At 45.2% G+C, this 24,279-nt stretch overlaps 1 protein-coding gene across 1 annotated transcript in view; it reads right to left on the bottom strand.

Annotated features, from left to right (window-relative positions):
• CD96 (CD96 molecule) overlaps nt 1-24,279 on the bottom strand; it is a 46,741-nt gene that overhangs the window by 4,191 nt on the left and 18,271 nt on the right. Inside the window, 11 exon segments of the mRNA XM_065675992.1 lie at nt 305-394; nt 1,783-1,863; nt 4,080-4,157; nt 6,986-7,060; nt 9,740-9,793; nt 10,959-11,135; nt 11,500-11,590; nt 13,611-13,666; nt 16,355-16,577; nt 18,034-18,143; nt 21,571-21,996. Of these exon segments, the coding sequence (XP_065532064.1) occupies nt 305-394; nt 1,783-1,863; nt 4,080-4,157; nt 6,986-7,060; nt 9,740-9,793; nt 10,959-11,135; nt 11,500-11,590; nt 13,611-13,666; nt 16,355-16,577; nt 18,034-18,143; nt 21,571-21,996 (1,461 nt within the window).

Below are 24,279 nucleotides of genomic sequence, written 5' to 3'. Positions count from 1 at the left end.
ACCAAGTCCACCACACTGCACAAGCCATTAGTGGTACCTGTGACAGGCCAAATATTGCTGCTGGAAAGAAACCATGCACTGAGGCATCACTTGCGGATGCAGGGAGAAGGCAGGAATGCTAAAAGCCTGCAAGGACCCACGGTGTGGGGGACACAGCAGCTGTGACTCCTCTTTTCATCTCTTCTCCCTTTCTTGAGCTCCCCTGGTCAACTGTACATGATGCTTCAGATCCCGTGCTCCTCTGCTTTTCTGGCTTACTGCAACAGCATGCCGAAAGAAGAGGCTTTGTAGGATGATGTCTCACCAGTAGTATTGAGCAGACTGCTGGTAGTAAAGAAATCTTCCCCTCTGGTAACTGAAATTGGCTGGTCGGTGGTGCTGAAGGACTGGTTACCTTGAAAGATATGGGCAGAAAACACTTTTAGTAACTTATTTGGAGTTTTTTGTTGTTTGCTTTTTTTTTATGTTTAAAGGAAAGTTGTGTTTCGAAGCCAGTGTTATTCACCCTGGTGAAGGCTGGATATTGAACTCCAGAATCAGAGTGTCAGGATTCTCTCGGCAAGAGTCCTGCATTTTTTTGCCTGCAACCCTGTGTTAGCCAAAAAATGTGCTTTTATCAAGTTAAATAATACTAAAAGAAAGAAAGTGAAGGAGAAAAGAGAGAGAGAAAGAAAGGGGAGGGAGGGAGGAAGGGAGGGAGGGAGGAAGGGAGGAAGGAGAAAGGAAGGAGAAAGGAAAGGAAAGGAAAGGAAGGAGAAAGGAAAGGAAAGGAAAGGAAAGGAAAAGGAAAGGAAAGGAAAGGAAAGGAAAGGAAAGGAAAGGAAAGGAAAGGAAAGGAAAGGAAAGGAAAGGAAAGGAAAGGAAAGGAAAGGAAAGGAAAGGAAAGAAAGGAAAGGAAAGGAAAGGAAAGGAAAGGAAAGGAAAGGGAAAGGAAAGGAAAGGAAAGGAAAGGAAAGGAAAGGAAAGGAAAGGAAAGGAAAGGAAAGGAAAGGAAAGGAAAAGAGAGAGAGAGAAAGGGAGAAAGAGAGAAAGAGAGAAAGAGAGAAAGAGAGAAAGAGAGAAAGAGAGAAAGAAAGAGAAAGAAAGAAAAAGAAAGAGAAAGAGAAAGAAAGAAAAAGAGAGAAAGAGAGAAAGAGAGAAAGAGAGAAAGAGAGAAAGAGAGAAAGAGAGAAAGAGAGAAAGAGAGAAAGAGAGAAAGAGAGAAAGAGAGAAAGAGAGAAAGAGAGAAGAGAAAGAAAGAAAGAAAGAAAGAAAGAAAGAAGAAAGAAAGAAAGAAAGAAAGAAAGAAAGAAGAGACAGAGAGAAAAAGAGAGAAAGAGAGAAAGAGAGAGAAAGAAAGAGAAAGAAAGAAAGAAAAAGAGAGAGAGAAAGAAAGAAAAGTATTAGAAAACGCCCATTAAGATGTTCCAGCAACACAGCATTGAGCTGCACAGCAGTCTGGGCAAATGATAAGCTTTTTACTTCTTTGATGGTAATGAAGAGCTAAAGATATTAAGAGGCTTAGTAGCAACACAAAGAATATGCCTCTGCCATGACTGAGTGAAACCTCAGTCTCCTCTGTCAAGGGCTGTGTCTGAACCACAAAAATAATCGCTCATCTGTTTGTAGACAGATACTTAGCTGTCCTTAATACAGCTAAGCTACCTATGTTTAAGATCAGTGCTGCCTAAGGATACATTCCTGTTTTTTCTAGCCACAGCTGTGTTCGCATCTTCCAAAATAATAGCTAAAATACGCAATTAGGCAATGGCACAGCATTTCCAGAGCTGCCATGGCACTTACGGTACGCCCGGGTTGTGTTCTTGGAGAAGCGCGTGGCATTCCTGAGGCTTTGAGGGGATTCGGTGATGGAATCATTCAAATCTGTACAAAAAGAAATAATGTCTTTCAATTATCTTACAAGCCTGTACGTGATTGCTTCACTGGGCTCAACGGTTGCTATTTTATACCCTTCGCTTTTGTCTGATGCAAACAACAAACGAAATAACAAAGATACCTGAAAGGCTGGAGTATAATCGCTGATTTATAAATCTAAGAAAAATAAATCCACCATTTAAACAATGTAAATGAGTAATCAGAGCCAATTTCTTGTGAGATGCTGGTTCAGATCAAAATTGAGCACTCAAGTTTATGTTTATATATATATATATATGGATGGATGAAAAGAAGGCTCCAGGGAAACCTTATAGCAGCCTTCTAATACCTAAAAGAAACCTACAGAAAAGCTGGAGAGGGACTTTTCGCAAGGATATGTAGTGACAGGACAAAGGCAAATGGCTTTAAACTGAAAGTGAGTAGATTTAGATTAGATACTAGGACGAAGTTTTTCACTATGAGGGTGGTGAGAAATTGGCACAGATTGCTCAAAGGAGTTGTGGATGCTTCATCCCTGCAAGAGTTCAAGGCTAGGATGGATGGGGCTTTGAGCAACCTGGTCTAGTGGAAGGTGTCCCTGCCTGTGGCAGGGGGCTTAGAAATAGATGATTTTTGAGGTGTGTTCCAACCCAAACCATTCTATCGTTCTATGCATGTATGTATGTATTAAAAAAGCCCTACCAAAATCAGTCCAATTTTAGGGCATTCTAAAAGTTCACTGACAGTTTTGGTCATCAATTCAGTTCTTCTTTTCTCCTTGTTTATCTAGCACAAGCATGCTAGATCTGGCATCTTAAAGTTATATATATAAAAAAAGGATACAGACTTAGAGATCCCACAGCACAGCACTCTATAGAGCATGCTGTTGAGCACTACTTATTATAATTTACATAATGGCTTGTGTTAGAGCCTCTGAGGATTGAAGTGATAATAGCAATCCCTGTTGTACGAGCCCGGTGGCCCTGGGAAAGCACAGGGACACAAGCTAGTATGCCTCAGCGGGAACACTGGTGCCAGTGTGCTCTGAAATTACCCCCAATTACAGCTGCCAGACTGAGGACCCTTCAAGGCCATGCCTCAGCTGGTAATCAGGCTATGGGGAAGCAATGGTAGGGATGGAGCCATGAGTGGTACGGGACTCAGTACCTCCCGTCAATAGCAGTGTAATTCAGCATGCTTTTAGCAAAAATTGCAACCAACAAGCTGTGCCAGGGTAGGATCGTGAAGCATTAGAAGTTGTCACGAGGTTTCAGTCTAAATGCGTGGTTGGGGGTCGTATGCAGGTAAATAAGCGCTGGAGTGCTGCCAAAAATAGAGTCGGAAAGTGGGAAGTGGCTGCTATGCTTGTACTTCAGCCAAAAGAAGACTGACAGACGAATACAAAAGTGCATTGACAAGCCCTGCCTGTTCCGAAAGCACAAAACCCAAGATGTTAGAGAGGAGAGTAACTTCCATCTTGCTGCTGCATGGAGATTTTCTAAAGGGAAAGATCTGTGGAAAAGTGTCCATCCCTGGGGTTTCCTTTATTGATTTATTGATCTTCAATGTGGCTGCCTGTCAATGTTCTATTCGCCAGCCTTTATTGCCCCACATTATCTCATTATTTCATTGCTGTGCTGTGATTTTATTTAGCTGCTCCTGTAATTTATTTCATCTATAAACTGCCCTCAGTACTCACTACATTTGCCTTGCAACTCTCTCCATTTCAATATTATCAAATTAAATATGTCTAATAAAACCAGGATTCTCAAACGTTTTTGCTTTCCTTTTCTGCTGCTGCAAATCCTTGACAGCTTGGAAGAGTCAAGCCTTTATCTTCTAGCTCAGTGCAACTCCACAGGGGAATTGCTTCTGTGAAATACTGGAAAGCTGGTACAGATTCCACCACCCGAATCTGACCTCTGCTCAGACACAACTTTTCTGTGCTTAGGAATAGCTTATGCATGGCGATGTGACAACTATCAACTAGCAGCTGAAAATAAGCACCGCAAAGTGAATGTGCTTGGCAAAGGCATCACAAACAGGACCACACAGAGCCAAGTACATGCTGCTGTACTTTGAGCAAGATACTGCAGATGCCTTTAGGTTTGCAACCCAACACTTGCTTAGTTGGTGCCACATTCGAACTTTGCAGAGCCCATAATTGGCTTCATAACTCCGCTGGTGCAGTCCTACGAAGCAAAGGAAATGCATCATCTACTCACATGCTGTTGTCAATCTCTCATTAAATGCTGTGGAGCTGGTAGGGGTTTTTGTTTCTGCTGTAGAAATCGGTGCTCCTGCTGTAAACACACAAGCTTGTAAACGTTGCTGTAGAGGAACTTATTTGTCTCTCATTTTTCCCTCTTTCATCCCTGTTTCCTTACTAATGAGGTCAGATGGTTGTGACCTACTACTTGCTATATTGGTTTCTCTCAGACAAGCACCATACAACTGTGTGTCTGTTTTGAAACCCTATCCATCACAAGCTAGAAACTCAAGAGTTTGACGAGATGGATAAATAAACTTTGAGAAAACATATGGGGCATTTAAGCATGTATTTTTGGATTTTAGCTGGGTTTCAGTTGCAACTCAGTAGTTCCAAGTATGGTGGCTTCTTTCAACCTAAAGCCAGTGCAGTAACAAACATACGTAAATCAATTGAGACAGGGTTTCAGCAGCTCCAATGAGACAAAGCTGTTTTCCCAACCAGCAGAGAGAGCTTTTGAAGACGTTAGTGTGCAGGAACACACCTGCAATACCTGGTGCCAAATGACAATTGATTTGCCCAGGGAAGCTGTGAATGCTCCATCGCTGGTGGTGTTCAAGGCCAGGTTGGACAGAGCCTTGGGTGACCTGGTTTAGTGTGAAGTGTCCCTGCCAATGGCAGGGGGCTTGGAACTGAATGATCTTAAGGTCCTTTCCAACCCAAACCATTCTATGATTCTATGACATGTTCCATGAATCTTTTCTTGAAGTGCTAAGTATTCTAGGGCTCAGCTACCTGTTTGACAATCAGACACAGACAGATGGTGGTTAGCGAGTAGACTTCTATTTTTCCCAAGAGGCCTATTTCACATTTACTAAAAAGAGTCCACCTTTCCTAATATCTGTCTCATTTTTGGAGAAGTATCATTAAGCCATCTGAGCAAATCTGAGAAGGTGAAATGCAGCTGTAACCCAGCACTTAAAGCCTGAGCATCTCTGGACTCAGAGATGGAGCTACAACGGAAGCTAAGTGAAGACCAGACTGAAGTTTTAATAGCCTTGGTTTTGTCTCCATTCCTCCTTCTCCTGCCTATATCTGTGCACTCCTCCCTCATATCAATTCCCAGCTGTCTCTTGGATGCTCATTAAAGACTTGCAAAGCAACAAGAACTGAAACAACCCCCTTTTTACAACAGCAGACTCAGACTTGGCATCCTGACTCAGCTGCAGCCCAAACAGTCTGCTCAGGAAGCTGATGGTGGCACCAGTGTGGTAACCAGAAGCATGCCAGAGAGGAGAAGCATTAACCCACAGTCAGCACACCACAACTGCCACACGTCAGGGGCATTGGTTAAAAGGCAGTTGTTTCCTGGTCTATTAATAGAAGGCAAATAGCTCAGCGCCAGCTCACACTAGAACGTTGACCTCCTACCTTCTCAACTAGTGAAGATACACAATCAAGTGAGGAGAATCCTCTCTGTTCATATTGCATATTTATAGCCTCTGTCGTGAAACTGTTTGCAGAAGGGATTTCAGTCTACTTGGACAAGCACTTTGTTGCCAGGCTGGGCAAATGTCTCTGCTTTGGGGATGGGGAAGACAGCATGAGAATCGACAAGCCTCGATTTCAGTGCCTCTGCAATCTGTGTTGCTACCCTGGCATATCTCAATCTAGATCTAGCCTCTTCATGCCCCAGGGTTTTACAATGAGTGATTCAGCGCCCAAACAGCACTTTGCTAGGGCAGGATAAAGCCTTTTGTTCAGCAGTTTCCTCCAGTATTACCCCACACATTACCCCTCCTATTGCTCACTCATCCCTGGGTAAATACTGCTATAGCGTCACACAACGTAGGTTACTTTAAGTGAAGGTTGCAGGGTTGAATTATACAGCTTGAGGAGGATGTTTGATGCCCCGCGGGCTAGTGAAAGTCAGTCTGTTTGAAGAACAAGGCTGCTGCAAATACCAAGGGCCAAATCTACTCCTGCCAGCTGCTGCCTCAGCGGTGAATCGTTTCTGAGCCGAAGCTTTGATGCTGCTATGGAGGGGAAGATGGAGTTTGACAACGACTTGCCAAGTTGCATCTTCCGCGTGCTGCCTGTGCTGCCATTTCGCACGTGCTGTTTTGCACCCAGAATGGGAACGTGTGCCATGCCTGCTTTCATTCGGGCCATGTGGCAGCGAGCACGCACCTTGCTGCTTGTGGGCACAGCTCCAGTGCCCTTCTAACTGCTGCTTAAAACCACCCGTTCCTACAGGGATCAACAGCTGGGCTTCGAAATGGAAAGAGACTTTAAAGGAAAAAGTGCTCCCAGCTTGATGCTGGGATCTGTGGGCATCAACCCTGTATTTCGGGATCAGAAGGCAGGAGGTTTGTAGCTTCCCCTGCTGCTGCACTGCTGAGCATGTGCCAGCTGCTCCAGCACATACCTCTCCCTGGGGAAGCAAGGTTAAACCCTTCCAAGTATGTTACCATGCCCTTCACTGGCCTCGGTGTCACCAGCCTGGGGAAGAAATCACTGTGTTGCATCATCTGCTGTTAATATTTTGTATACTGGTGCTTTTCGTTCGTATTCCTGTGCTCCATTATTTGGGTTGCACTTTTCCTAGCTCTAATGTCACTTTATGTTTGTAGGGTATTTAATTGAAGAGATACATATAATAATAAAAAATATATACTCAATATCTGTTCAACTTGCTCAAATGAATGCATATATCCCGAATGGAGTGTTAGAAAAGATAAAATCACACAGCATTTTCTTATTTTTGGACTGTGGACTTCCTAGGGCACAATGTACTAAAAAAAGGACTTTAGTGGGCATTATATTGTTTGCTACAAAAAATGCAAGGTGGTTATTGTGTTTATGTACCTTTCTCCTGCATTCTTGAAGCAATAGAGGAAACATTTTGGCTGAATTGATTACCTTGTGTCATGGAAGCAGGAGGCAAGCTTGCTTGACTTCTGAGATCCGGAGAGGCGAAAGATGTCAACGGGTGCTCTAATGACAAACAGATCACATTTAGTCAATAGGGTATATTAACCACGCTATTAATAAATCATAAACCAACCAGGATCAAAGAGCTTGCAGTAGCTGTTGGGTAAGCGCAGACGGCAGCAGGAATCCTGCTGTTGGAGTTAAGGTTAAATGCTCAAAACACATCCCACGGATTCGAGGGGCACTCGGAGATGGCTGATGCTATTAATGCTGACCCTTTCGTGCAAGCTGGCTGTGTGCATTATTTATTGATGCTTTTACACACAGGGTTCAGTTTAGCTGCTGTGGGGTGGATTAAGCACTTGATGGTGGTGCTCCCCTCCCTGGCCAGGGCCTTGCAAGAAATGGTCCTCACAACAAGTAGCAGGAGGTCACCTGCTCTTACGAGTTTTGCTCTCAGCTGCTAAAGATAGATCCATGTAGTTATCCACACGCATGCTCTGCTAAACAAATGCTATTTATCTTATATCATTAATGAATGGGAAAAATGCGCTAGTATCAGGTCAAGGAAAAGTGGTGGGTTTAACTTCTCTACCACATGCATCTCTCTGTCATAATAGGACAAATTTATTCATAGTTGTATAGGGGGTTTCATTCCATTTCATAAAATGGCATAAGAATATTATGGGATATCCAGCATGCCCTCTTACATTCTGTCCTCACATGACAGCGTTAGCAGGATTTGTGTCAGATCACTTCTTGGTTAACTTCAGAGCTCACAAGTTCCTGTCCAGCAGCACATAGGTACTGTCACTACCGGAGCACACTGACCTTTCCCTGCCTCTGTGTACCTGACATTTAAAGTGGTCAAGCAGAGATCCTGCATGTGTTGACTGAGTAATAAGGAAGACTTCTTTTTTAACCCTTACTTGAGGTAGTCATAACAACTGATGGAAGAGCTGAATTTCCAAGGTCTGTAACAAATCAAGGCAAACACTTTTACTCAGGGTGAGAAAGGTGTTTATTCTGCTTTGAAGTAGATGATTCAAAGATTCAAGAGTGAAAATGCATCACGCTCCGTTATCAAATAATCTTTCAATGTACAACTCAACCAAGTGGGCCAGTGAGAAAGAGGAAGTACCTGAACTGTGTCTGAAATCCCTAGGGGAACAAAGGTTTTGGGGGAAGAAGTTTTGGAGCCTTTGGGACCTCAACTCAAAAAGTAGAAGTGAGTTACATGGCTTTATCCCATACAAACAGATGTGCCCTATTAGCATGCATGCTGAAACAACATATGTGACTGGTGGAGGCAGCTGCATAGCTCCATCCATGAGGCACTTCAGAGACTGTAACCGTGACAGGAAATTTCAGGGACAGGTCTCACTGAAAAGTGCTCATTGAGTCCTCAAAGAAAATGAGAGGGAGCTAATCCTTGTAATTAAAGGACTGCCAATAGGCTAGCACAGCACAGCAGAGATGCTCTTCTGCCCAAGCAGCATTTACATCCCGAGTGAGAGAAGTCGCACTGTTTATTCCCCAGAAGGTGGGCACAGTACCCACTGAGAGGGTTAGGAAGAAGGATTAAATCTCCCCAAAGGGCTCCATGAAGGAGGGGATCCATGAAAGCTCATACAGCCCATTAGCAAAACATACCTGGAAAGGCAGCCAGAAGGTACCTCTGTCTGGTCAGGGATGCTGGGAGGGAGGTGGGCAAGGAGTGACCCTTAGCAGCATAAGGAGGTAACCATCACTCTCCAGCTGCTTCCTTTCACAAGCATTTGTACCTCCTTTGACTGTTCTGAGTGCTGCTCTTCAATTTGCATTTCATCAAACCCCGCTAACAGGGGTTTTGTAGTATCTGGCTGACACAGAAAGACTCCTTACCGAAGATGCAGCAGGTCTAAACACCAGGGTAGTGGGGCACCTCGAGGGCTCCCACTATGTTTCTGCAGAGTGTGCAGCTGGAAGCTGCAAGGGCTGCTTTGAGAGATCACCTTGCAGAAGCCAGCAAAGGACAAAGTCTCCCTCAGGGACCCCTGTACCAGGGATGTGTTTCTGGTACCCAGCAGGGTATTGGCCGAACCCTCAGGGCCTGCCACAACCTGCGCTCACAGAAGCAAGCTTACACAGAGCCCCACACCTCTTTCCATGCTGTTTGTCTGCAGTGTTTCTCTGACACACCTGATGTAACCCACTGCTGAACTCCAGCTGCCTCTTATGCGGAGCAATAGGAGAGGCATCTCCAAAGGGCTTCAGCTGAGATGTGGAGGGACCCATTTCTCTCCCTGCAATAAGCTGATAATAAGACAAACTTGCAGGGGCAGACCGTGGATTTGCCAAATTTACACGAATTAAGAAACATCCCATCAGTTCTTTAATTAGGACAAAATGTTGAGATCTTGGCTGTGTACTTAAGCAGAAGGTAGAACCATTAGGAGGGCTGTTATTTTTAATTATCAGTTCAGGGCTGAAAGAGCTATATTCAAATGCCAGCTGACGCATCAGAAATAACACTAAGTGCCCCTCAAGGCTGGAGTTTAATTATGCTTGAGCTTAATTATGATAGATGACATCACCGAAGTACCTGTTTATTGTATTTGCTCTGGAATCCTAGTTGCAGAGAGGAGTACATTAGTACCCATCCAGAAACAAGTTTGCAACCCCGTTTCTCCAACAGCTGTAGGAATTCATAGACACACCTCTAACGTAACCCAGGTTGTTTTGTTCTCCAATTTATCCTACCTTCTGAAGCCATGGTGGGGAAAGCTTTGGATGAGGCTTCATTAGGCTTATTGTCTGTGAAGGACAAAAGAAAGGAAAAAAGAAAGATGAAAGCAGCCCTTTAAAGTAGCTCGGCTTTTGTCATAAAGGCTGGAAATTTAGTTTGGGGTTTGTGTCATATTGTGCATTAGGGTGGCACCTTCCTACAACATAGCTGAGAATTAAAGTAATTCTTTCTGTCGCATTGAAGTGCATTAACACTTTTATACAGAGCGCATCTATCTTAGCGTTAGACTAGCCTGCAGGGACGAATGTAGACTGTTTTAATTGACAGCTCTCCAATTCGAATATCTTTCATCGAAACTGTAAAATGGGTGAAATGAGTCATTTTGGAGAAAAATGATCATTTATCTCCTTTCCCTCCAAAGCTGTATTTCCAGAGGAGTAAGCTCTGGCTTTTGATGCAGTCTTTGTGGAAGCACATAACAATGATCATATCCACAGGTGAACACAGCTGAGCTGCGAGCAGTCACCACGCTATGTGATGTACCCGTGGAGGCTGCTAGGGGGTCAGCAGTTCAGTTGTGTTATGTGTGCAGCAAGGAGCACACACAGTAAGAAAGAAAAAGGTGTAACTATGCATTTGCACCTGAAGAGGAGGCATATAAAAGAGGGTGCCCTTCCCTGCATCCTCAGAAACGACATAAACCTCTGCACAGCCGTGTTTTCCACACTTCCCTATTCATTTAGCTAATTCTTATGGGACATGTTATAAGGGAGTTTCTCCATTGTCCAAAGTGTCTCAACTGGTTTTGGTTCAACTGTTTTTGGGTGTCATTGGAGATGCAGAACGTAGCCCTGACCGAGGGTTTGATACTCCAGAGAGCTACACTGCACACAGGCAGATTTTCTGCCACGAGTGCTTGGTGAGAAACACATGATTATAACATCTCACTAGTGCCATGTGGTTAAGCGAGTGTATTTTGGGGTATGAGAAGTGCAGTAAGATACAAATAGCAAGCATCTCATGTTTGTGCAGGAGTTTCTTAGCTCATTAAAAGGCTTGAGCAAAGGCTTGAGCTACAGACCACTGTCGGAAAGTTCAAGCTGCGTGATGAACTTGCACAATGAAACTTCCAGTGTCTTGGCATTTCTCTGTATTTTAAATAACAGAGAATACGTGCGCTTGGTGTTCTTATCATTTGACATTTCAGATGTGTCCTATCTATGAAAAACCTACCGAAGGAAACAAATACTTCTTTTGATGAAATATTCCGTGTTCCGTTCCCAAGGAAGGAAAAGAGACATACACACAAGAACGTCTTAGATCTCTGGTGGGTCCCTTGAAACACCAGCGTTGATCTCAGCTGATAGAAACCTTCACTGTCTTGCGAGTCTTCTTGTTCAACAGAAATTCCTTGGGGAAAGAGAAAAAGAAAAGGAAAAGCTGCAAAAGCCTCTCATTACACTCCAAACGATAGATCAGAGCTGTGCAAAATATTGGTACTGAAAAGCAGGCTCATATGGCTGCAGGTTTGTTTGCTGAGACGCTGTCAAAGCCTTGGCAAGAACAGTGCAGTTATGCCAAGCCATTATTCCAACGACTGGCAATTCCAGGGGGATGTGGCCACAGCTGTTCCCTTTGAGGAGGCCTGATGCTCTCCCTTTAACCCAGATGGATGCCTACAGGTTCCCCATGGCAGGAGCGAGTGAGCACCCATTGCTTTTCTTGGGAATCTCTTCTACAACTGCCCCATTATCCTACTGACAGGTTGCATTACCTCCAGGCTGCTCCGTCAAGCTCTCTCTGTCCACGTACCACACAAGGCTTGGCTTGGGAAATACCTTCCTCATGACGCAGGTCACGTTAGGCTATGGGGCAATAAAAGCCAGTCGTTAATGTCAGCCACTTCTCACCTGGCTGCCAGCTTCCAAACTCCCTTACAGACAGAGCTGATTTACCCCCCATCCCACTGGCTTCCTCTTTATTGTTCTACTTCTCTCCTTCATACCCCCTATTTTTCTGGTTGCAGACACCACCGAATGAGAGCCAGGGACAACCCCATCGTGCTGGGCCAAGTGCAGGGTGATGGGGCTTGCAACACCCTCCAGTCCTATGCTGTGGCTGGAGAGATGTAGGGTAACCCCAAACCCCCCTGTTCCTCTCCCAGCATCTCAGTGACAAACACCCACATGGAGAAACACAGGAATCAGCATTGGGCTGAGACACCTCCTGGTTGGCATGCGAATCCTTCCTGCGTTAGACAGAGACAAATCCCATGGAAAAAGACTGCCTGGCACAACGATGTGTTCAATGTAGAAAATTAGATACCTTTTTAGGGAGCATGATCTCTAAGAGGTTTCCAGAAGGATTTGCTTGCTTTGCATGCAGTAGTCCTGTCAGTATGCTCACTGCTCCGAAAATCTGTGTTTGTGCTCAGGGTAATTTCTCATCAAGAAATAGATGGGAAAGACCTCAAAATCAAGGCTGGATGAAGGGTTGGGTACTAGCAGGGTGGGACGTCTCACCCTCGCACTGCCTGGATGTTCCCGATTACATTTACTTAGCACATAATAGCACTAAGAGAAATTGCCTTGTGCATTTAAGCAGTAATTAAAAAGCAAAGAATAAAGCATGTGCTCCCCATGTAGCACAAAGCCCTCTTGCTCCCACTTTCAAGGAAAGAGGCTAATACCTTTAGTTAAAAGCAAACTTGACGCATTACAGCCAACAGAATTCAATTATTCAGTATGAAGACTGAAAATACCTGGCTGAAACTCTTTCCTAGCCATGGTAAATAACCTCTGAATGCATAACGCTATTGCTTTCCCCTCTTATTTTCATTATTCCCTTATCTTTCAAGCACTTTGCATTAATAATATCTTTATAAATGCTGCCTATGAAGAAATACAAGTCTGACATCCACAGGAGACTTAAGCCCTGCAAGAAAGGGTGGAAAAGAGAAGGAAAGGAGTTGGTGTGTGTTTGGAGGTGAAGAACAGAGACTCTTGGGAGAGTTTCTATTGCCAGCTTTAACCTAGATGGATGCAACAGGAAGCAAAGTGCCATACTTGGTAGCCAGAGTGGCTTGCTAGTCAATCATATGGGCCACAAATACGTTTTATGCCAAGTAAGGCCAGTGCGGTGCAGCAGACCTTCAGCATTTGTCATTACCAAACATGTGGTAAAACAGAGACCCAAAACCACACGTGTAACTGTTTAGCTCTAAATAGGCACCTCAGATCCAGTCATTCCATTGGCATCTGCTTGCTCCAGCTGTGTTGTGCTTGGTTCAGCTGTGTTCTGCCCGTTCCAGCTGTGTTCTGCTTGCAGCACAACATGAGCATCGCCTTTATTTAAACACGAGCATCACTCCCACAACACCTGCTCCTCCCTGTCCCAGAAGGGTTGTGTGGCAGATGGGGGCTGACACTGCCTGGCCCCTTGGAGCAGCACCCCAGGTAGTGGGTGACCTTCTTCAGAGAGGGGTTTAAAGCAGTGTGGAGAGGGCAGCTCGAGGCTGCCAGGTGGTTGCTGGCAGATGGGAAGGGAAAAGAAGCATCACTGCCTCCTGCAATATCATCAGCTCCTCACAGCCTCTCCGCCCTGTCCTGGAGCCTTCACATAAGTAACACAAACCCAGACTTTGCCCACATACCGGGGAAGCCCTTAGCTAGCTCCAGTTTGTCCTCACTGAAGCGGCTCATTGCTGTGGGCATGGGAATCATTCAGAAGAAAGGGCATGGATGGCTGATACTAACTCATTGACTCTTTCATCACCCCGTGAGCTTGGTCTGTTTGGAGGTCCCTCATTCAGCTTAGCTTGGCCGGCCCTGCCGGGGTGGCACAGTGGTGGTCACAAGCATTACTCCTCACTCCAAAATCACTCACCTTCTCTGCGGTGCCAGCAGCACCCTCCTGCAGGCCAACAGAGATCTCGGGGTAGGCTGGAAAGCAAACAAAATTTCATTAGTTAAGTGGATAACATGGGTCACAGTAACAGCTTCTAATAAGGCTTAACAGCCTTGTTGCATGAAAAGAGTGGAAATTAAAGCCTACATCCACCCACACATCTAGCAAGATAAAAGCCTGCACAGCTCTGATTTGAGGTTGAGGAAGTGGTTTACAAGCACGTATCAGTAGCTGCTACCACAAGATCTATCATGTATTTCACTGCCTGCCTAAATGACTCCTGAGTGGCTTTGCTGGAGAAACGAGCTGAAACCATCCTGCAGCCATGGCTCCGGGTGTTTGCCAAAGTCACCTATGAAGGCTTTAGCCATCCCCCAAAAGACCGATGCATATAGCAATGGCTATCCCCATGCAGTTGCCTGGGCAGATGTGTGCCAGTGTCAGACTAGCGATGCTTCCTGCCTTGCTGGGAAGCCCAGAGCTCACCTTCACATCACAGCAGCAGGTTTCTGATGGCCACCACATGCACTACAGATGGAAAAAGTGTTTCCTTTTGTTTTCACAGCATTTTGGTTCTAGGCACGGCTGACTGTCTAGATGAAAGTCATCAGGTACGGTAAGACTCTCTAAGCTGGCATTAGCCGTTGGGATTGCTGGTTTGCAGTGCTATTAACTGACTTGTTAAGTAAGGACTGTTGAAACTGTGCTAATATATAGTAAATATCAAAAGTCTTGGATAAAAACTTGGATAAAGGTTGGACAGAGCCTTGGGTGGGATGGTTTAGTGTGAAGTGTCCCTGCCCATGGCAGGGGGGTTGGAACTGGATGATCTTAAGGTCCTTTCCAACCCTGACTGTTTTATGATTCTATGATTCTAAACTGCACTTCTGACCCTTTCTGATCCTTAAAACTGGATTGGAAACAAGTGCAGCCCCTTAAGAGATCCAGGCTAAACCTCACTTCAATCTTTACCATTAAGATATTGTTTTCCCTCTTTTTTACTAGCCCTCAAGTTACCTTCCCCCCCACCCCCTTCTGGTTCGTTTTTATTTGTTTTTTGGTTTATTTTGGCGGCTTCTTCCTCTCAGAAAATGAATGTCTTAAGATTATATCCTTGTTTCTGACTTGCCAAAACTGTACAGATGGTAGTGGGGCCGGCGAAAGACAACCATACTTTTTCAGCTGCAAGAAAAGATCTGGTACACTGGATCTTCTAATCTCAGCTAAAAGTTGGCTGGGAGACTGAACAAACCTCATCTAGTGCCTACTCTTCCTTTTGGTTTTTTGATGATGAGAACAGGCATCAATAAGAGAATACCAGGTTAGGAGGGACCTCAAGGATCATCTGGTCCAACCTTCTTAGGCAAAACATGACCTAGACTGGATGTCCCAGCACCCTGTCTGGCTGAATCTGAAAGCATCCAAACGCTGGGTACTCCACCACTTCCCTGGGGAGATTATTCCAATGGCTGATTGTTTCACTGTGACAAATTTGCCTCTTGTGTTGAGGCAGAATCTCCTGAGGAGTGACTTGTGCCCATTACCCCTTGTCTTTTCCATGTGACTCCTTGTAAAAAGGGGGTCCCCAACTTTGTTGGAGTCACCATTTAAATACCAGAATGTGGTGATAAGGTTTCCCCTGAGCCTTCTTTCCTCTAGGCTGAACAAACCCAGTTCTCTCAGCCTTTTTCTCACACATCAGGCTTTCCTGTCCTCTGATCATCTTTGAGCCCTTCTCTGGACCATCTCCAGCCTGTCCACATTGGTTTTGTACAGCCGGGACCAAAACTGAACACAGTATTCCAGGTGTTGCCTGAGTAGAGTACATCTGTACAGGACGCTGCCCTCTGCTTTCTTTGAAGACATTTGCTGGGCAACTGTTCTGGCAGGCAGCTCTCAAGCACAGCTCTGAATGATCTAATAGATCTTTTCCATTTAACATCTCGGCCCCTGTTAATAGTTTGACATTCATTTGTCTTGCTGGGATATTTACCAACATTTTGGGTCTAGCAGAAATTCAATATTCAGCGCAGCAGTTTCTGCTGCCGAGCTCTTGCAAAAAGGAGAAATCAATATTTGGCAAAGTTAGATGGGAAAAGAGCATACATTTTCTCAGAAACTTGTATTTAAAAGAACTGTTATAGAAAAGAAATATTTTAAAGCATTTCAGCCCAGAAGTGGCCTCTTAAAAAAAGCTTTCTTGATTGAACGTCTGTTTTCACTCAACTTATCAAGCCTCTCAACTTCATTGACAGACTTGTTCATGCCTTCCTCATCTTCTACTGCCCAGCTCTAGACATGCTCAGGCCATCTCAAGCATCTATGGGGAAGCATCGCTTCCACTCCTCAGACTTGGGCTGTGTTTAGCCCTGCAGCTTTTAGGAGAAGGATCCTGCACAAGGAGCTTCCCCCAGGTGACAGACCTTCCCTCTCCTCCTCCTGCCTGTGTTGCAGCACGACAGCATGCCAGTGGTGGTGATATATATGCAACAGTTCTACTATTTTTGATGCCAGAAGTTGAAGGAATGTTCTCACATTCTTCCTAAGACTCATAGGGTTATTTGTTAACATTTTAACTCAATGCAGCTGAAAAAAATGTTATGTCAATACCTATATGTAAAAACCCTCAAACAGCCTATTTCAGAAGCCACTGCTTTCAGAACCAGACAGGAGTGTCACCTTTCCAAATGCAAGTAAATGGGCAGCTGGCGTAAGCCCCTTACCGAATACTCTCACAGTGGTGCTGCTCTTCTGGACTCTCTCCGGATGGGACACCACATGGCAGGAAAACACCTTGCCATTGTCTGTGACTTTGATGGGGAAAATCTTAAGAGCGTTATTCAAACCCAGGTGGACTCTCTGCCCATAGAGCATGCTGCTGTTCTTGTACACTGCGCGACAGGAGGGCTCCTTGGTTACAAGTTCCTCTTTCGTGCCATTTTGCTCCTGTAAAAAGAGCAACCCACACAACAGGTGAAGACCAGAACCTCCCCATTCCCCTATCCATTTTTATAGATCAGCTCTATTCCCGCTATGAAATCTTCCCTCGCACATTCCCTGCGCACATTCCCTGCGCACATTGCATAGCCGTAAGGGGACATTTACAACATCTATTTCTTTCCAAATACGTTCTCCCTCAGAAGTTCAAAGCCAATAGTGGCCATCATCTTACCAATAACTACGGAGTAAATAGCAGTGTCTTGTAAGTCCTGGTCTCTGTAGCCTGCAGAGAGGGCATCAGAGCCGCTTTCTCACTGCAGCAATCTAAGTTATGCTGAACATCCTACACATAGCAAATACGACTGAAATTCCAAGAAAAACCTTGGGGTTTAGATTTTAAATAGTGAGAACCTGATAACGATGCCTAAAAGTCATCTTTTAATGCCTACACGGCAGCCACCCTTTAGATATAGGTGCAGCCTGCACATCCTGGACGTCTGTGCCTCAGTACATACTTGCAAGCTGTACTCTGAATGACTCATGGTGACCCACACGTATCATCGTGCTGACCTTTGGGTTCTTTCCCCTTCACTAATAAGTAGTAAGGGCAAGGATGCTCCTTTCAAAGAAATGGTAGAATTTTAATCTGAAGAATGCACTGCAAAAGGCAGCTCTGAATAGAAAATGAGCCAGGACAAAAGACTGAAAAGCCTAAAGCACTTGAAAATCACCTTTAAGAAACCCCTCAACAGTTACAGCACCTCAGTGACAATAAATAGAAATGAACAGGGTCAAGCTCAAGGACACTGATGGCTGGTACTTATCTCTACGTATTGAGAGTAATGCTAAAACATTCCATTAAAACAGGCACATGCAAATATTTATCCAGGAAGTGGGATGCAGTACAAAAATACAAGAGCTTTATAGCTCACAGCAAAGTGTTTAGCTTTGTGATTAGCTAGATAACCGGGTTCACACGTGTCGGCATGTCTCTGTGATACAGAGGTTAACCAAACCATTACAGCCACCTCCTTTTTCTCTTTTTCTGTTTCAAAGCTGTTTGATATCTCACTACCCTACACGGTAAACCTGTGCTTCTCAGAGATACCAAAGCTTCACTACGGCAAAAATCCCTGGGAAATCCAACATAAGGAATAGTTTAGCTCTATTTGCGAAGTCCTTTGGCACTTTCCACAGACCTGTTCTACAGGCATTACTGAAAAATTAAAAGCGATTAAGATGGAGTTTTGCCTCTCTGTTTCTTGAGCAGCTATCAGTTGTGGTGTCTATGTTGCGAACCCGTGTTTACACTTTTCCCCTTTATTATCGCAGTCCAACATGACCAATATCTTTGGTTTGGCAGGTTCTGCAGGACACAATAAACTCTGACATTTCTATTTCCATCTGCAACACTACCCTGTAGTTCCTTCTGGAATGCAAGCCTGAACGGAAGAACACTTACCACGAGCCATTTCAAAGGATAACGGGACAAACTTTCTGGGGCCGTGTCCCCAAGGCATGGAATTTCTAAAGTCTGGTTTAACCACACTTCCTTCACGTCGTGCTGCTCCTCTTTTATCATTGCAACAACAGCAAAAAAGCCAGAGAAAGGAAAATCAGAAACGTGACATTCATTGTGCTTTAGAAACCAATATTGACTAGTCCACTGTGCAAGGAACAGGCACTTTTTTGATTAGAAGACTACTGTAATTTTCAGCCATTACCCACAGGCACATTTCTTAAGTGAAAGCTCTGCATCTGATTCTAGATGCAGTTCCATGTCTCTAATTCATGGCTTTACCTGAATTTTGGGGCATTTCATGAAAACCTGTGCTTCAATTCAGGATCAAAATGTCTCATTTTGGAGCTGAGAACAAGTTGAAGCTTCAGTTTTTCTCCTTTTTTTTTTTTCCCCCTTTCTGTGGCAATAAACCTCCACATCAATTTTGTGCACTTGTATTTCCTTTTCTCTGAAAACCTCCTTTCACAAAGCAAGGTGTTCAGCACGTCAGGCAGGTTGAGATTAACCTTGGTTTTCAGAAGTGCTCCTGTTGTTATTCTCCAGCCTGCCCATTATCAGGAGCAGAGAGCTTGCCACTCTTTCCTTTGTCATCAGTTCACAAAAGCATTTGAATACCTCCTACTCTACCCCACTCCCAGTCCAGGGCTGCAGACCACCTGTGGAAGGGTCAGAGTGATGAACTGATCAGAGCACAGTGGTGGTCCAAGCATTGGGTCTGCATGTGCGTGTGCACCGAAACAGGAAGAGCAGCGGTGATGGCCAGGGGATGCTGCAGGTGCCTTGGTGAGCATTAATCCCTCTGGCCATTAGTCTGACCATTAGTGGCCACACCATGCAGCCTGCCCTGCTGCCACCACTGTGCTGCCCAGGCCTGCCTTCCCTCTTCCTTCTAGACACCACTGGGAAACTCCTGAACTTTGCTCCCCTGGTAGCTCTGCTTGTATGGTGAGATAAAATAGATGCGTATTTTACATATCTTCTTTATCTCGAGGGGAAGGGGAACATCTAACAGGTCCGGACTGTTTGGTAGTGGGGACTTGCTCGTGACTGTAACTTCCTGTATGTCTGGCAACTAAGCAGAGAGTGACACTGCCAGCACACAGCCTGTGCTACAGGGACATAGAGAAAGGCAGTGCTCAGTGGTGCCCAGGAGACCCCATGCCAAAAGCAGCTTCTCTTCACTTTCCACCAGAGCCAAGCAGCTGGGGAGCCACACGGCATGCACAAGCACTAAAGGGGCTGGATAGTGCAGAAAGGAAAGGGCAGAGAAAGCAGATCCATGGCTTCCCAGGAAGAAAACAGCACAGGAGATTTTGCCGGGACAAGCTACTGTGCAGATGTGACATGGAGCATGCAAGAGGCATGAAGATGAGTAGTTGCACCAAGCGTTCAGCCTGCAAAGAGCCTCAGCCTGTTCTCACAGTCACATTTCCCAGGTGCTGTTTCCCCCGTCTTCGATTTCCATCTCCTTTAACAGCCTGTTGGCTAAGGTCCTCCTTGTTTGTCAGTCCTACCTACGCCTGTTGCTCTGCGGGCTTTGCAGTGTCTCCAAGTTGAATCCATCTGGATTCACTTCACTTTGATGTAGTCGGGTACTGTACTTCATTGATGACTACTACTCTTCCCCACCCCACTTGTAGGCTGGATTGAGGTCATTTGCCTTTTTTTGAGTTGATTTACTGCAAAAGATCTGGTTACCTTAAAATACAAATCTTCAAGAGGTATGTTGAGAACTGGTTTTTCTTAGTTCTCTCTGCGCAAGCAGTTACTAGAAGCACAGATTGCTACGCCATGAAGTTACTGAAAAAAGCCACAATGATGTCTATTTGAACAAGAACTGCCCACGTTTAACGTAGATAACAACACCGAGCATGCCGGTATCAACCAAGAGCACCAGCAAGAGCAAAGGAGCAATGCCTAATTAGCACTATTATTGTATTAAGGAAGAGACAAACTGCATGAAGAACAGAAGCTTCATGTGGTTACCAGCACTTCTTGTACCCCACTGCTCTCTGCTTGATCCAGTCCCTTTGCCCTATGAAGCTCAAGAAAATTCCCAAAGGGAAGCTAACCACAGCATACCCCTGTATGTCAGGTATCATCGTCCTTGACACTGTTATCCAGCATGTATTGCATCTTTATGGGTTGCACAGATGTGTTGGCACTAATTTTGCCTTTATAAGTTTATCTATTTGGGCGGAAGGGTGCTGCTGGGTTGTCCCTGAGGTTTGCCTAGGGGAGAACAGCACCAAAGCCACTGCCATGCAGGTGCCATCGGGGAGCAAGGGTTTGGGGTGAATGTCTCTGTGAATGAGGCTTGCACAGGGCCTCTTCCTGCTGCAGGATGAATGCAACCCAGCATGGGGACCAATGTCCCTCCTGCCACTAGTTTGGCTTCATACAGGCCAAAGAGGTGGTGGGAGCACTGCTGCCTTCTGCTACCCCACCGTCACCTGCACCCACCCTGCTCCTAACCTTTGCATGGGTGCTGTATCTACAGCCCTGGGCACAAGCAGAGCGAGCGTGTTGGCCTTGCAGCTCTAACTGAAACCATGCCAGGATTTAGTTTAATCCTTCTTGGCTTGTCAACAGAAACCTGGGTCAGGAAGAGGTTTCTGGGGGCCATCAAATCCAGTCCCCCATGTGCACAACAGCAAGCTTGCCCAACATCCCTGCCCGGCTCCATCTTCACAGCAGTTTGGACTTTTGCCCTCACTGCTGGCATTAGACAGCTGCTCCCAAATTGCTGCACTAAATGGTTGCCACTCTTGTTTAATTTGTAGTCAAATCCGCTCACGTCCTGTTTAAACCCATTTGTTCCTTTGCCAGGATAATTTAAATATCCTTCCTGGAGTTCACACTCTCCCCTGAGGCTTACTTACCAAGAGCAGTCGTGCTGCTTTCCAGCTTCCTTTTGGCTGACAGAAGCAGCCACGTCTCTGTTCCTGTGATTGTTCCAAGCAATTCCCCGCTTTGCTCCGGTTTGTTTTTCACGGTGGGACACATCCCTCCATGGAGCTAACACCTAGCATGCCCAGCAGATGCCAGCTCTCGGCCTCAACCAGACAAGGCTGTTTTTCTGGTGCTCAGTGCTGCATGCCCATAGTAGCAGAACAGCATGGTTTGGAGATTAAGCATCCTTCATCATCTCTGCATCCAGAGATCCAGCATCCAGTCATCTCTGCAGCATTTTAATCCGTAATGAAAATGTGGAAACTGCCCCATCTCACCATTCCTATCTAACTTTGTATTCCTCCAAATAAATAAGGTTTCCTAATCATGAGCTAGGTAACGACAGCTAGAGAGTGCCTGGTAAGTAGGAAACTGTGTAGGCAGGGGTGTTCAGTGGCACCAGTGCAAACCCCAAAGAAGTCACCATCAAAGGCTAAGAAATGTTAATCTATCCCGATATTCCCCCGCCTCCTTACCCCCACCCCCTGTTACAAAACCCCCAGCATCCCATTCATGACCACTTACCTTCTGCCTTGACAATAAGCTGGATTTTTGCAGCCTTTGTCCCATAAGGGTAAGTAGCAAAACTGCACTCATACTGCCCGCTAAGGGAAATGGTAACGTTTTTCAGATGCAGAGCCCACCGACTGCATTCAGACTTGGCATTTGGATGAGGAGAACACAAAGCCTCTGTCTCATCCCAGCTGCAGCAGTTCCTCGTGCTGAAGGACACCGAGAAGTTGTAAGAAGCCTCGGGAAAGGTGAAATAATGGGTGCCATAAACAGGGTGATAAACAGCTATTCTGGTAAGCTGTGTGTCGTCAGTCTTGGACCACTGTGTCTGTATGATGTAGGTGGCATGTGGTTTGGGGAAGCTGCATATCAGGGTCACGTCAGTACCTGGCAAAGCGTGGACCACTTCTGTTGCTGTAATGACATCTTCGGGATGGCCTTAAAAACAAACAGGACAATTTTCAGTGCAAGTAACGTTTAAACAAAGCTTTTTCCTAAGCCGTCTTTGACATGATTTGCTCCCTTAGGCACAGGCAACCACGCAGACCCTGCAACTGTAGAAACAGGCCTTCCAGTAGAGGGGTTTACAGATCTCCACCAGCAGAGACTTCAGAGTGAGAACAGGGAGAGCAAACATGCACTTGGCTGGAAGAGGGCAGGGAGCTCCCGTCACGCTCACAGGAGAGAAATGGGAACCCTGAGTCCCTCTGTGAAAACGGAAGTCTTTCGTGTGATATAAATAAAGCAGAAACCGGGCCCAGTTACGCCCCAGCAATTTTTGCATGAACAAATCAGTTATCTCTGCTGGCTGATTCTGCCCTGCGCTGTTCCTCCTGTCCGTTGCCACTGTCTCCACTGCTTTGACAGAGAAACCTGTCCCTTCTACCTCTGTGTTATTGAACAGCTCCCGCATGACCTGAACAAGCGTCTGTTTCAGTGTCAGGGCGAGCTGTATGGTTTCTTCCTCATTTAATTTCGTAAAACGTGTTGGCAATCCTTAGTGTGCCATATAAAGGAGTAATGGATGGGTGAAATGAAGGGGCTTTCAACAGGAGCCTATACTACTCAGTTTTGCTGCTGCTGTAGTAACATTGATTTCTCTCTGTTTCTCCCTCCTATGAACAAGAAGCTCACAGTCCCCAAATCCCTGTATGGAGGGCACTGACAGACTCAAGGAGATGAAGAATTTATGGATGGGGGAGTTGTAGTAATCAGACAAGTAATCAATCATAGCCACAGAGCCTTTTACAAAAGAGCACCTGAGTCCCCATTAAAAAATGTGCTTGTGCAGAAGTTCTTAGGTACAGACTTGTTCCCCCCCCATCCATTGGATTTTATCCTCCCTGTGTATCAAAACAGCACTGCAAATTTGCTTTGGGAACATGCCCCACAGTCCCACCAGCCATGCTGCTGACTCCCCATAGCAGCAAGCGCACGCTGCTCATTTTCCTTACTTGCAAAAGGTGGGTACCAATTTCTTCGCTTTGGCATCTGCTTTACCCCGTGGTACAGGGCTCTGGGGCACCTGAGCCAGGGGATGCCCTCCCAGGGACCACGCAGCCTCGATGATGCCTGCAGGTGGACTGGTGTGCCCCATACTCGGCCAGCACAGCCAGGAGCGAGACAGGGACCCGGTGCACTCGCAGCTCTGGTTTGACAGGAAAGAAGAACAAGGGCACAGTCCCACATCCCTGCAGAGCTGGCTGAGGTTTAGTACCTAAGCACTGAAGGGTGGCATGAACACATAGAGACTAGGTTCATGGAGAGCAAAGCTACTGGATGGCCATGCCCAACATTAATCTCATTCTTTTTATTGCTGTGCATGCTCTGTTCATCTTTTAATTGACTCCCAAGAGATGGGATGATGTAAAAGGGCAAATAAAAATAAGCCTGAGTGACAAGTGCTGTGAGAAAAAGTACGGAAAACTATTTCTATCAGTCCAAAGAGCTTATTGTAGCAAATGCTCGTTGCTTTCACCGCAAGTTTTGCATAACGAAAAGTTAAGGAAAAAGGCGTTAGCAATCTTGCAGTCAGGCTAACCAGCAAGGGACACCTAGCAAATTAGCTCTCATATTCATACTGATGCTGTAACAAGTTAAAGGACCATGTGAAGAATGCCTACCAAGAGTTACTCGAATAATTTATATGAAGATGAAAACATTATACATGTAGAAACAACATTTAATTTGTGTTCGTTGTTAGTAGCCTTGCACTTCAGATTATTTTAACTGAAACCCATTAATGTTAAAGTGTTCTTAGGTTTTTGTTAGCATCTCAATATAATGAGTCTCATTTTATGCCAACTGGATTTTTCCTAATGCAGCTGCCCATACTTGTGCTCCATTTGAAGTTTAATAGAGTAACTCGCAAACGTTTATACATCTCATCTCCACCAAGGGCACAATGGTGTCCGTTTTCAACTTTGAGTGGTTTCAGTGAGGATTTCATTCTCAGAGGAAAAACCCAGCAGTCCTATTCATCCCTAAAGAGCATTGCTTTCCTGCATGTGCATGTCTTGAGGAGTCTAATTCTTTCTTGTTATGCTTTTCTTTTGCATTTGAGGACTTTCATTTTCTATGAATACACATACTAAACGCTTTCTTTTTAAATCCATTTTGCCACAGTGATGTAGAAAAATAGGAGGAGATTTTGAGATGCATCTTACCACAGCAGTCAAACACGTTAATTTGTTCCTTTCTTAATTCGAAAAACATGTATCC

This window comes from Lathamus discolor, chromosome 4 (assembly GCF_037157495.1).
Source record: "Lathamus discolor isolate bLatDis1 chromosome 4, bLatDis1.hap1, whole genome shotgun sequence".
NCBI classification, from domain to species: domain Eukaryota; kingdom Metazoa; phylum Chordata; class Aves; order Psittaciformes; family Psittacidae; genus Lathamus; species Lathamus discolor.
The sequence above is the reverse complement of the archived record's forward strand: the minus strand, read 5'-3'. Positions and strand labels throughout refer to the sequence as shown.